Consider the following 15529-nt stretch of genomic DNA (forward strand, 5'->3'; position numbering starts at 1 on the left):
ATTTTCACGTAAGGTTTCAACTATACACATGCTATTGAAGATACAATACACTTCCTAGAAATGTTCGACAATGAAAAATCAGCATGTAATATTAGTGATGTTTTGGAACCATTCAAATCCTTCTGGATAATGTAAAATACACTGTGCATGAAAGCAGAGTGTCAGTGCTTTATTTTATAAAATCCCAAATACGATTGTACGTAAAGAACGGCTGAGATATGATTGTGAGATTATTGTTTTCTCATCATTTTTAAATTTTATATTTTATTTTACCCCATCCAAATAGTTTGAAGAAATTATGTTCAGATATCCGTGCAAGTCCAGTTTCAGAGCAAAGTGGGATAGTTGCTGCAGCTGTTTGGTGCTCTGTTGACATGGACGTCGTTGGCGATTTAAAGAAAAAAAAAGTTCTGACACGGTTTACACACTTTTTTTTACGAAAAATGAATACAATAATACACGTGGACATGTCTGGAAAGAAAACTAATTTCTTTTATTTTTCTATTTTCGATCGTTCTTGCTTGAACGTAGAACGTAAATTCCTTATTTCTAATTTTAATTCTCCTACGCCAAATACATCAAGTCTCATCTCTTCATACGTCCGTAGTTTATTTTGTTTGTTCCTATAATCGACAAAAATTCCATGGACACTCACACATCACAACAGACTCTATAACGTCCTCAGAAAGCGTTTACATTGATCGAGCGGTCTGTCGAGTTTACGCACGAGTGAAAAAATCAATGGGAGAGGAAGCAACTCGGTCGAGTCGCTGTCCTCCGTGGACAGCCACTCGACTGTCCTGACTACTGGAGCGAGTACTGGCTCCAGTGCTCTCCGCTTAACTCTATTCGCTCCAGCTACTCTCCCGTCTACTCGACCAATGTAAACCAGCCTTTAAAATTAATAGATGTATATTTGTTCGCAATTTTTTTAAAATTCAAAATGAGCCCAGTATAAGGTCCAGAGCTTTATATGTTTTGGAATTGTAATCTGGTCTTAAGGGCTATTTTTAAGATATCCATAAATTCTAAGAAAAACAAAGAAATAAAAATTACATTGCATTTATGCAACAGGAAATTCGTGTGTACTGTTCTAAAATGGAATATTTTCCATGCCTTCACATTATACATAGGTATAAGTACCTGTGAAGTAGTATATGCGCGCGCGCGCGTGTGTGTGTGTGTGTGTGTGTGTGTGTGTCGGAGGCTAAATTTTGTAATCCCCAAATGAAAAAACGTTCCTGGGCCACTGGTAGAAAGTAAACTGTGATTGTGCACAACGTATAGACCAGTGATTCTGTGATCTCCTGAGGTTAAGTAGCAGATAAGAAACCTTGGTGCATTTAAGCAATCACAATGCAAAATAGATTATAAAGAGTAAGAAATCTTCATGCAGCATTCTGAATGTAAATGATTCTTAACTTCCATTCAATGTTATAATAATAACAATGCAGAACAATAAAAATACAAAATTACATAGTACATACAAGTAGCCTACCTTCAAAAACTTTTCAAGCAGTAAAAATAAGAATAAAAATAATGCCAAACCGTTAGCTGTTAATTCAAAACATTGAAACGAGCAAGTCGAGTTGCATAACCTGTAAGCGTTATCAGTGTTGCCAACCGTGGGGTATATCGCTAGTCCTATTTTAGAACGGATTTTTAAAGAAAACTGAGAGTATTGTGAAAATATTCTAATAGTGAAAAGACTTGACAAACTTCTTAGTCGATTAAATCTTTAGTGTTCTTGAGTGGCAATAATTGAAAAACAATTTATTAATATATATATAGCATGTGTCAATTTCCACACAATTGTAAAATTAAACCACACCAACCAATATGGAAGCGAAGTGGACTTAAAAATATTACTAATATAAGTGTGTTTTGTAAAGAGTGTTCTATGTGAGTGACCATTTTCCCCAGAGCATTTATACTGTTTCATAATCTGCATAAGAAATCGCTTGATGTAGTGACTTTTTGTCGATCGTATGGACATTTAACCAGTGTACGTTGATATAGGTATCGAATTCAAGGGGAGGCTTTTCTTTCTCAAGTTCTAAATTTCCAGTTCTTCTAATCAAGGAAAGACATTTTCTATTACGAAAGTATTTGAGTTGACTTCTAGCATAATATGATCCACTCATCTTGCCAAAGTAAATTCCCTGATTTTAAAGTTTTCCAATCAATTTTTAAAAGTAAATTTCCAAACCATGCTGTAATATTTTATATCTTAATTTAAGGCAGAGCAGAGGGATTCCCGCGCTGGTGCAGAGAATAGACTTTGGGGCACGCTGCATCGAATTCTCCACTCCACCCCTCCTGCTTTAGACATCTATCCCGAAATTATTAATTTTGTACCAAGTATGAACACTGCTCCACAAAGAAATCTTAACTGAAGCTCACCGACAGAACTGTCCTAAAAAACAAACTGTCAGAAATACGTGTTTGCCATTATTTATTTCTCTGTTCTTTGGACGATTCGTTAATAACGGAGTACGTACTCGTATATTGAGTATATATGTAGTTATTGCAGCATTGACGCGGGCAATAGGGGACACTTGCTCTCTCTCAAAACTTCCAGTTTTATTTAGTGGTATTTTTTTAGAACCTTCTGGAACCTGTGGTTCACGTTTGTCCCCCTGCCTTTTCCCAACCTAGTTTTAGGGCTCACGTTACGCTGCTGATTACAGCATACAGCATAGTAAATCTAATAGAATAACATTGTAAGAATTATGCTCCTTTGTTGGTTGGTTGGTTGGTTGATTTGGTGTTTTAAGTCCACAGTAAGGCTAATCCGGACTGGATCTACAGTTTAAAGTGGGATCCAAACCACTATGTGCCTCCACCGGGTATCGATCCGGGACCCCTTGATTACAAGGCGACGACGCTACCACTGAGCCATCGGGGAGGCTCTTATGCTCTTTTCTAATAAAACATTACGAGTATATATTTTGTAACTGACATTACTCAGTACTGAGCATGTTTTAATGTAGCTTAAAATATCAGTAGTGTACACTTTCAATCATGTATTTCTCTATTTGAACCGTTTCCAATTTTCCAAACCCCTTTGCACATACTACTACGTTTCATTTTTAAGTACCTTGCAGGTCACATAATCGTGAACAAACTACGCAATATCTGTTCTTAAGGAACGCATATGATGCGAGTCTTACCGAATGGACGTCTTGCGAGCGAAACGAGCCACAAAATTTTTAGATACATACTTCTGCAAAATAGAAATAATATTAAATTATTTGGGTGCGAATACTTCTCCAGGGCGCCGCGACGTTTATTGTTTTGCTCGTTTGGTTTTCGAGCCCTATTCTAGGAGAGTGACAAAAAAAATGGGGCCTAAAATAATCAACTACATAAATGCAATTCAGGGGAGGGGTAAAACTTCTGCTCGGCACGCGGTTGGTCGTTCCATTTCTAAAATACCAAAATATGAAAATATATTGTTCTGAAGCTATCAACTTAAATTCAAACTGCTTAGGGATTTTTCTGAAAAAAAGCGATTGGCAACACTGACAATGAGTTGAATTAACAGAGTCGAAAGCCATGGATGTCCAGTGTGGTATAATCAGTCATCGTGACAAAAAAGGATGTTATATGTTCATGCTGCATTCATCTTCAAACTCCAGTGCCAAAAATCTGGATGCAAGTTGGTTCTCATTCCGTGCGCTGATTTAAAAATTTGAAGAGAGGAAAAATAAGTAAGAAAATCGACACCTTACCTTACTCACCTGATTGAAGATCAGGAAGATATAGTCAAGGGGGATAGAACTTATAAGGTCGAGGAAGAACCACGTTTTTATGTAATGTCGGGCGATGAGCTTGGGCTCGAGGATAACCTGTTCGGCGTTGTCTTGCTGCATAATACCTAGAAAGAATAAAATAAATATGGTATGCTAAGTAATGTAGTGTGTGCATACATACAGTATATATTATATACTTCTAAAACAAATTATGCGGAAACATGTGATATGTTAAGCATACAACTACGTATGTACATAATTTGTTTCAATTACAATTTAATTCTTAATTACTACAGAGTGACCATTCTAGGATCATGAAAAAAATTCAAGTATAGGCTAATTCCCGGTTTTTCAGGGCGAACTTTCCAAAAAATTCAAGGGTACAAGCAGACCTTTTCTCTATTTCAACCTCTCACCATCCCTACATATATAAAAGGCAAATATGTCAACAATATAAAAGGTCTGTGTGATTCCAATGTATCCAAAAATTTTAATTCAATTCAATTATCCAGTGTATATATTTAAAATACTTAATTTAAGGTGCGAAGTTTATTTAAATTTGCCATTTCACATACTCAGACTCGAAATACATCTACAAACACAAGTCACAAATCTTATGGGACATATTAATCTACGAAAAACTGTTGATTGTATGAAAATTTGAAACTCAAATTTACCTAAATCAACTTCAAGACAGAGAATTCTGTTTTATTTTCCACGTAGTTTTCTTTTCATTTCCTTTTTCGATAAAAATAAAGGCTTAACTGTGAAAAATTGCCTCAGGGCATTAATAAATATGTATAAATTGAATGGGGTTTGGATTAATAAAAGTTGTTATTTTCACGTCTACGGAGAAAAAATCACGCAGGATTCCCAGAGCCATTAATTCACGAATAATTCCCGGAATTTCTGGTGAATAGCCACCCTGTATTAGCATACACGCACGCACACAAAGAGAAAGAGAGAGGGGGGGGATGAGGGAGAATTTCCCATATGGTTACCGCATCACCGCCTAATTTTTGGTATCTGGGAAGAATACTACATATAATAATTTACACAATATCCTCATGCTTCAAAGAAAGCATATGAAATTTGTTCTTCCTGGAAATTTCTCATATATCACAACGGAAACACACACACACACACACCAAACTCTTTCGTTTATACTGTGTTCATTGAAACACGTACGTTGAAACAAAAGAAAATAAGTCACGCTTTTTAAAATTCCACAAAAATCTACCCGCATTACATTCAAGAGAATACGTATGTAGAAAGCACAATACTTGTAACGTATGTACGTATAAAATGTTAATCACACATGCAGCCATAATCATTTAGGAAGTATGTTCTGGAGATATTTTCATGCTATAAAACTGGATCATTTACGAACTGAAGGGTTTCTTCCCCTTATTTTCTTCCTACTCTTCCGTTATGAAAATATACCAATCACAGTTCGAAACTCAGTGAAAATGTGTCGATGAATCACACCATAATAGCGTTTCGTATGTACACGTTACCAAGAGGGGGGAAATTATCGAGGCAAGCTTTAAACAGGGTGGTGGGGATGACGCAATCATGAAAATGCCTCGTGGGGCTAGGGTCGTATTGGCTAAACCTCATTGTTCTCTCAAACAATTCTCAATCTGGAATATTAAAAATAATGCAATAACAGTGATTTTAGGAAGGCAAATTGCAATGTACAAAAGCCGGAATATTCGGGACAATAAATCAAAGGTTCATGGCCGTTGGATATATACTTCACATGGGGATAAAATTGTCTGAAAAAATAGTCATTAAAAAAATCCCTCCTATCGAAGAAAGCGCCTTTGTGCTCACTGTGAATGAAGCTTTGAATGATCAAAGCTAGTAACTAAGATGGAAAGAATGAAGGAGAAAATATGGCGGAATGATGGGTCATTTAAGCTTGAACCTACTCAAGTCTTATGTGTGACTTTTAAGGGGACAGTTTTACCACAATACATAGCAGTTGGAAAACAAACAGTTGAGGTAGTGCCACGTGTGAAACCAGTGTTGCAATGTAATCGATGTTTCAGATTTGCCCACACAGGTCAACAGTGCAAGGGTAAAACATTGTGTTATAAATGTGGTCAAGATTATCACGAAGGAAACTGCGAAATGAGTGAAACATGTATAATTTGCAAAGGAGATCATAACGCCTGCAACAAAATGTGCTCAAAATATCAGGATGAAAAGCAAATTCAAATTATTATGGCCGAGAGAAACATCTCATATTATGAAGCAAAAGGTATGGTGACGGGAAATAATTCAAGAAATATATCATGTGAACAAAGAATTAAATTATTTAGAGATCAATTTCAACTGAAACTGTTCGAAGAAACGGATTGGAATTCCCTCCCATCAAAAAGAGTTATGTGAATCAGAAGAATGCACCAACAAGTGATAGTTGCAAGGAAGGGAGAGAGTTATTGTGCGAGGTCTGTAACTCAAATGGCGGAACAAAAGAAAATATCAAAAGATAATAATGGTCAAAAAATGAGAGTACAATACAACAAAGTTGTTACATCACCTTCAAAGAAGATTATGAAGACGGCTACAAGACGTATTGTACAACTCCCACGGGAAAACAAAAAGGATGTGAATGTAGATTCTTCATCCTCATCAGACACAGAAAAAGAACAAATAAAATACAAATATCCAGTATATTTGAGAGAATCCCCTTTTAGTAAGCAAACACAAAATATGGACAATATAAATTGCAGAAGATATTCAGATCGTAAATCAGTTTATTGAACAGAAATATATCAGTCATTGTTGGACCTTTTACCAGACATGATTGAATCAGTTCGGGATTTAAATGATTCCAGGAAGAAACAGAAGATCTTAATTTCAATGCAACAAATTATAGGAAAGATAATTGCAATATTATCAGAAAGCTAAACTTGTAAAAGAGGATAAATAGGTATGTCTGTTATAGTGGAATGGAATATAAATTCATTTACAGCTAGAAGATTAGAAGTATTACAAATTATAGATGAGCATCATCCAGGTATATTGAGTTTGTCCGAATTTCGTGGTAGACAGCATCAATATTATCAAATATCTCATTACGATTTAATATCTAATTTACATACTAAAGATACAAGAGGTGTAGGTTTATATATACATGAAAGTATAAAATTTAAGATAGTAACATTACCAGAATCATTAGGGTTGATAAAATTATTTAATGTAGAATTAATAGCAGTGACAATTAAGATGAACACATTGGAGTGTACAATAGTATCAATTTATATTCCATCGAGTTATAAATCTCAACATATTAAAGTAACAAACTTAATGAATTATTATATTATGTCCAAGACAATGTTATTATCACAGGTGATATGAATGCTCATCATGGAACATGGGTTTGTATAGAGATGCATTAGGATGTAGTATTTTGGGCTGGGTTGATGATCGATCATTACATTCCATGAACAATGGGTGAGCTACTCATTATCCATGGAATGGTAAGTCACCAACAGCCATAGATTTAACTATTGTGTCAAAAAATATAAATGAATAAATTGTTTTGGGAAGTACGTAGATTTTGTGAATAGGGGTAGTGATCATTTGCCAATTTTCATTACACTGTTAAATGATGCACACTCAGTACCTAAAATATATTCATTACCAATTAGAAGGTGGCAGGTTAAAAACATCGATTGGGCATTATATTCTGTAATTTTTAACTCTTATATCTCAATGGAAGATATTAAACATGAACAAAATATAACGTGTCAACCTTATTTACAATTAATAACGTATGCAATGGATATTGTAGCTAAACGGAAGAAAATTAATAATAAAAACAACTTTCCTATTATAAGTTGGTGGAATGATGAGTGTTAAGGTGCAAAAGAAGAAAGAATAAGTTTGTCTGAAATATTTGCTGAACAACCTTTGCCAAATAATTGGATAAATTTAAAACAAGTAATAGCTAAAGCAAAACGTATATTTAATCAAGCAAAAAGTGAGAAGAATTCTGTGAATCATTATCACCATCTGTTAAAACAAACACAATTTTTTAAAAAAATAATTATCTTAGGAAAGGACAAAAAACTAGAGTTTAATCTATAACAACAATTTGGCAAGAAAATTTTGAAAGCAAGTTTACACCTTGTTATGTAAGAAATAAAAAACCCAAGATTATAAATAATATAAATTCCAGTGATGAATTTTATTCGGAAATAACATTGCAATAATTAAGATAAACCCTAAATAATATAAAATCAACTGCCCCAGGATACGATGGAATAACATGAAATGATAGGACATCAATCGGATAATGCATTAAATGTACTTGTAAATATTTATAATAATATTCTGAGAAGTGGAAATGTACCACAAAACTGGAAAACACATGTGATACTACCCATACTTAAACCAAATTAAGATCCAAAAGAAGCTGAATCATATCGACCTATTACGTTGGCTCCTACAATTGAAAATATATTTGAAAGATTATTACTAAAAAGATTAAAGTGGTATTTTGAGAAAGAACAATATTTTTATCCATATCAGTTTGGTTTCAGGATAAACAAGGGTTGTATTGATGCATTAGCAACATTAACATTCCAAGTTCAAAATGCAATGTATAAGAAACAATATACGTTTGCTCACTTTATAGATATACAAGGTGCATATGATAGCGTTGATCCGCATATATTAATTGATATGTTAAATCAGACAAATACTCCGAAAATAATTATGAAGATAATATGGAATTTGATGATAAATAGAAAGATATTGTTTTGGTTTCAGGACACACTTATTGGACCCCATACCACTTCACGAGGATTACCTCAGGGAAGCCCACTCAGTCCATTATTATTTAATATATATATATGAGAGGAATATTTCAATTTCATAATTCTACAATAAAAATAATTCAGTATGCAGACGATTTGTGTATATTAGGATCATTTTGTAATCCATATGAAGGTATTCAGAAAATAGAAAATAATTTTTATGAAGTGAAATGTTGGCTGGAGGGAATAAACTTTATCATATTACAGAACAAGTCAGCAGCTGTATGTTTTAATAACAAAAGTGAACATAAATTTCCAAATACGTTGACACAAATTGCTGGTATTCCATTTCAAAATAAAATAAAATATTTAGGAATTAATTTTGATAGAAAATTGACGTGGATGGATAATATAAGGTATATAAAAGCTAAAGGTGAAAAAATTTTCAACATGCTAAAGATTTTAGCAAATACTAATTGGGGTGCTCAGCCAAGAATAATGCTGTTATTTTACAAAAACTTTTTTAGCCCTAAGTTAGAATATGGATGCAGCATATATGGAAGTGCTACAGAAAGAATTCTATGCAAGATAGATAGTTTAGAAAGGAAAGTCTTGAGGAGATCATTGGGACTCATGAATTCAGCTCCTAATGTAGGAGTTTATTTAGAATCCATAGAGAAACCTTTTAAGTATAGATGCAAATGGATTACAAATAAATTTGTTTTCGAGTGCTGGGAAACACAAGAACACCCAGTAAATAAACTTATGCAAGACCAATGGATTGTATACCAAGAGAACAAAATAAAGGGGCAATATTCAACTTTCCTACAATGTAAAATAGAATTTCAAGATTTATTTTCAACAATACTATCGCATAGCAAACATCCAATTTATGAAATTTCATATGACCAAATACCAGTAAGAAATGTTTCATTAACAAGTTATACAAATATTCAATCATATTTACAAAATTGGGAGAATTATAGATTCATATACACAGATGCATCGAAAATAAAGAGGAAGTAGGATGTGCTTTTATTGACTCTTCTAATGGAAATATTAAAAAGTTTAGACTACCTGGAGAGTGTTCTATTTTCTCGGCAGAAGCATATGGAATATATCGTGCATTGATGTACATTAATAACATTCCAGAAAAAAGGATACTAATATTAACAGATTCTAAAAGTGTTTTATACAGTGTACAATCGTCATATAAAAAGTTATACAAGGCATCAGCATTGGTGCTTTACATAATAAGATTATGTGATAACAAGTTAACTATAGAGGGAAGGATAATTCATTTTGCATATATACCAGCACATTCAGGGTTCCATTATAATGAAGTGGCAGATAAAAATGCTAAAGAAGCAAGAATTATGGATCACAGAACGAATATATTATTATCATATACAGATATGTTACCAAGAGTTAAAAACAAAATTCAACAAGATTGGGACATATGGGTCATTCATATAAAAATGTACTAAATTTAAACAATAAAATTCCGTGGTTTTCTACAATTAATATACCCAGAAAGTTTTTAGTTTTAATACTAACATTGCGATCAGGTCACATACGTTTAAATCAAAATTTATATAAAATTAATTTAATTAATTCACCTATGTGCAAGTGAAATCTAGACCAGGAAGATGCTAATCATGTTATATTTCAATGTTCACTTTATACCACTTAAAGGGAGATCTTATTCAAGAATTTAATAAAAAAAGGAATACCTTTCCCAACTTCTTTAGCCTCTTTAATATCGTCAACAGATGTAACAATTGTATTTATCATTTTTAGATTTTTTCATGATATTAATATAGACATATGAAAATTGTAAATATTCAAAATGTGTAACTTGATATAGTCACCAGATATAACAATTGTATTTATAATAAATTTTAGATTTTGCATGATATGATGTATATGAAAACTGTATATATTCAAAATTTGTAATTTGATGTAACAGTATCATGTGTGACATATTTTTAGGACACTTGGTGTAGAGCTGTTATAACAGCTAAAACCAATCAAGTATGAATGAATGAATGAAAGAATGATCACTCAAAACCAATGTCTGCATATAAATCATATCAGCACTCTGCTCAAGGAAAGAGGTTCGGTTTAATTTGCACAATTAACGCACGTTCTGTAAAATAAAATTGATACAAAGATCATACATGTTAAAGTGCTGACAAATGCACACAGAAAAATCACATCAGTTCTCTTCTAAATGAAATAACTCACCATGCTACCGATTCATATATTAATATAAAACTAGTTTCTTCTTTAGTTTCAGAGCGTATTTGGAGAGTTTTGAAATGTTTGCTTCGTATCTCTTATCCTAGCAAGCCAAGTATTTAAAATTTCTTGACATTTCCATGACTTTAAACTCTTAAATTTATTTCTCAGACTTTTTCAGGTTTTTGAAGCAAGTGAAAACCTGGTTAATCCACATTTTATCCCAAATTTTCCGAAAACAATTGATAAATTCAGAAGAATGGCAAAATTTACGACATTGGTGAAAAAAGAAGACATCCTCCCTCTTTCTGGATTGCCCTCCTTTTGGTTGGTCCCACCTTACAATAACACTCGCTGAATTTAAAGTGAAAGCTGACTGAACCGTCTGAACATAGCTGAACAACGAACCCATTATGCAGACCTAGAAAGTGCTCAACGTCTCCATTTAATAAAAGGAGCAGCGTTAACTCTGACTTGAAGAGACGCTTACGTTCCAGCTCCAGATACGAAGTCATTAATAAAACACTTATCTTAAAGCGGACAACGGCGAGGAAGCACCGCAAAATCCCCGACTTCAAAGAGAACATGACAAAAGATTTGCCACTCGCTCCAGAGGCAGAAAATTGTTTCAGTTTCTTCCTGCAGATGGCTCTTCCGTCGATCTAATACATTTATGAAAGAGCGCTCCATCTTGGTGGTTCTGTGAGGCAAAAAGTAATTACACCTTACAAAGGCTGTGCGGAAATAAGTTTTTGAAGTAATTGTGATGATGGTTTTAGGTTCTGTTCTTAAGATTCGACAAAAGTATTGGAACAGGAACTTGTTATAAAAGAAATGAAATGTCAGCATGAAATGTTAATTGGACATTATCCATTGTCTAGTGCTTATTCTAAGACCACGTTCTCTCGTCTTCAGATCGAATCTACGATGACAGACTTGTGATTTTGTCAAATTTACGGTGTGCTAACCAACTACTCCACAGCGCTTCCCACCGGTAAAAAAAGGAAATTTCTTCACCTGAAGACGAGAGAAGAGGTGCTCTCTCAAAACGTAGTTATAATAATTATAGTTAGCCTTCCCGATGACACAGTGTTAGCGTCGTTGCCTTGTAATCAAGGGGTCCCGGGTTCGATACCCAGTGGAAGCACATAGTGGTTCGGATCCCACTTTAAACTGTAGGTCCAGTCCCAATTAACCTTACTGTGCATAAAGTGGACTTAAAACACCAAATCAAATAAAAAAAATTATAGTTAGGAGCACTAGACAATGGATGATGTTCAATTATCATTACATACTATAGTGGAACCACTGACACTAACATTTTGATTGATTGATTTGGTGTTTTAAGTCCACGTTAAGCACAGTAAGGCTAATCGGAACTCCATTACTGGATTAAAGTGGGATCCGAATCACTATGTGCCTCCACCGAGTATCTAACCTGGAACTCCTTGATTACAAGGCGACGACGCTACCACTGCACCATCGGGGAGGACCCCTAACATTTTGAGAATTATGAAATGAAATATTCTTGCTACAAGAAGTGAAGTACATTTGTAATAATAACAACAACAAAAGTCTTAGGAATAAAGGGAAATGCAATGTAAAAATAAAATACACAGTCGAGTCACATTATCATGACCACCAGCTAATATCCATAGTAACCGCCGTGTGCAAATCGGACAGCAGCTGCGATTGACTCAAGAAGGTGCTGGTTGGCTGTCACATGTATCTGGTGCAATGCTGCTGGAGGGTGCGTGGTGCAGGGTTCAAAGAGCGAACGCGACGATTGATGTGATCCCACAGAAACTCTATTGGGTTCAAGTCCGTGTAATTAGGAGTCCAGGGAAGTACTTGGAAATCTTGGTCGGCCGTGATCTTCAAACTACTGTTGGATATTTATAGCCGTATGATATGTTGTATTGTCTTGCTGGAAGATCCCATCCTCCCCAGGGATGACAATCAGCATGCATGGGTAAACATGAACTCCAAGGATGGATTCATAATCAAATCGGTTGAGAGTACCTCCAACATGGATAAGTGGTCTCAGAGAATGCTACGAAAACATTCCCCAGACCATAACTCTGCTACCACCTTGTGTTCTTCCAGCAATTGCTGTTCTTCACCTGACACGCCAACGCCCATCCGTTCGATAAACCAGAAAACGGAATTCATCGGAGAAGGCAACCCTTTGCCAATTAGCCAATTAGCGGAGGTCCAATTCCTATATTGCCGTACAAATTCGTCTCTTCTGCCCGCGCACCTGGTCACTGCACCGACGTTAGCTACATGCAGTGACCATCCGTTTGCTTCAGAGCCACATACGCATCAGGGTTCACGGAATTGTCGTGTTACACACACTTCTGGTACCTCCCTGGTTCACTTTGACGGTGACCTGCTCTACTGCAGCATGTCGGTTTGCACTTGCGCACCTTCGTAGCCGACGTTCACTCTTATATCAATGATACGTAGTGCTCCGCAGTTTCCACGTTGGCTATTCGCAATTGTATTCCCTCACGATACACTTTCACCACAGCAGCACGCGAACAATTCACAAGTTTCGTTGTTTCAGAAATACTTTGACCCTTGGCCCGAAAGAAGATAATCATCCCTATTTGCAACTCGGATAAATCACCCCTTTTTCTCACGAAAGCAACGAGTCATATGTGAACAGACGGCCTATCGCACACTTACGTACCCACCATGTCAGCTCACGCCACGTGACGTACTTCATAGGCTACACGCTGCCAATGCCAAATGTAGGAGGTGGTCATAATAATGTGACTGTGTAATTATGATCATGTTATTCTGGATTAGAGTGAATAATTAGTAGATAAGTATTATCCGGCGATATTGACATTTCATTAAAAAAAACACAAATATCAACGTCATCACAAACATTTAAATGAATGAGCAAATGTGTGCAATTTTACAGATGATCAGTACTCTTTCAGTATTGTGAACATAGCTGTTATTTATTATTATGTGGATGATTATGATGAAATACTTGAAGCAGTTAATATGGACGAAGTCCTGTACATCGTAAACACTGGCGACGATTAGGAGGGCCCCCACTTGCCCCCGCACTAAGTCCTTTTAATGCTAAGTATTGGTCTACCAAGAGAAAGTAAACTGCCCTTGCCCCCCAGTTTTCGCACCCAATTGTCGCTACTGATCGTAAAGAATTGAAGCCCCTCCCGTTTCCAAGCGGGACGCCCTACCACGGCTAAACAAAAGTAAACTAAAAGTCTCTGCTATGAATCACTGGCGCCAAGTTGATAGCTGAATGTTCTTGTTACTGTAGGTTTAATATATTTAAAATATGTTGATCGATTTCGCTCAAATTTAATTCCAGACGAAACCTTCCAAGGTATCTAGATATTGTAAACCCCTTCAGTTCAAACGTTCTAATTTTACGGCAGTTATCATGATCATAAATTTCATCACTTGTCCAAATGAACATCGCGCTCTTCCTAAAACATATTAGACAATATTTTTTTTGTCAGATTGAAGCGCAAGTGAGGTTCCAACATTCCTATGAGTTTCTTTCTCTCGCTCTGAAAAATGTAATATACTCAGGGTTTTGAAAATGACAATAGTGGGAAAGGTGGAGATCTAACTATCTGTAAGCATGTGTTCGTACTCTGTGATTAGAGATCGACGCGTAAAACATAGCCCAGGGCTCAGAGTCAACAATGATTCATCTCCATGAATCTACTAATCGATTATCATCTATAAGATTCACACCTGTGCTCGAAGTGGGGGGGGGGGGGGCTGCGATGGATGGTACCCTCCCAGCTAGGCAAAACAAATTCACGAAGAGGATCCCCGAGCTAGCCCCAAGACTCAAGCACACATCCCCCCAGCTAGCCCCAAAGACTGAAGCAAACACCCTCCCCCCACCTAGCAATATCCACTTCGAGCACTGGACGACACTGAATGTCAAAGAATAAGCAGAGGCAAACATATCAGAGTCTAGGCTGACGTAGAACATCTGGATTACGGATGCGAATAAAGCATTTGGGGTCACGCAACAGATTCCTCTCATAAACACCGTTCGCTCTATTGCGCATGAGCGTGAGTCTGCTGCGCACATCGTACGCGCTTCCATCTGGTGCCTGCAAACACCGGAAGCTTGGTCGTGACCAAATTCAGCGGGCGTGGACTAATTCTGTAGCGGAAATAATGTCGCACGGGACCTCGGCTCGCCACTGTATACATCTCCCGTGGGACATTCTGGATGCAGCCTGCGGGAGTGGACTTGAAGGACAGGAAAATGCATTACAAGCGTGCTGGAAGAGAACACGCCGGACTTAATGCACTTCATATTAATGAGAAATAGCAAAACAACCCTTTGAAGTATCCCGGTTATCATTTGAAAAGCAGATTATGCGAGCGCATTCCTTCTTCACCCCTCTCCAATAAAACAAACCAGACAGGTCCACATTCACCAAGGGATTTGAGGCATTTTCTCTATGCTTCATTATACAATATCCAAACACGCACCCGAATACTTAAATCTAGTTCTCGAAAAAAACAACAGAATTGATCCGCTTCCGAATACCCATCCATGGACCAATTTTTGTCGATATCTTCAGTATTTTCCACGAGGTCGGTAGGTATATGGCACTAATGCGTTGAAAAGTTGTCTTGGTAATCAGTTCCGTGAAATATATTAATTATGAAATGTTAAAGTTAGTTATTAATAATAATATTTTATCGGGTAAAGTAACGAAAGTTTCACATTGTTTTATTTATGTTATC

The 15529-nt window shown here is 35.9% G+C and overlaps 1 protein-coding gene across 9 annotated transcripts in view; it reads right to left on the reverse strand.

Annotated features, from left to right (window-relative positions):
- Ih (hyperpolarization activated cyclic nucleotide gated potassium channel Ih) overlaps positions 1–15529 on the reverse strand; it is a 773850-nt gene that overhangs the window by 77582 nt on the left and 680739 nt on the right. For 6 of the 9 annotated variants that reach the window (XM_083140018.1, XM_083140024.1, XM_083140022.1 and 3 more), the window contains exon 4: positions 3735–3880. In XM_083140018.1, coding sequence (XP_082996144.1) covers positions 3735–3880 — 146 coding nt within the window. The remainder of the gene's footprint in view (positions 1–3734; positions 3881–15529) is intronic. The other 3 variants (XM_083140027.1, XM_083140010.1, XM_083140004.1) reach the window with 1 other exon arrangement.

This window comes from Lepisma saccharinum, chromosome 1, assembly GCF_977018435.1.
Source record: "Lepisma saccharinum chromosome 1, izLepSacc3.1, whole genome shotgun sequence".
NCBI lineage: Eukaryota > Metazoa > Arthropoda > Insecta > Zygentoma > Lepismatidae > Lepisma > Lepisma saccharinum.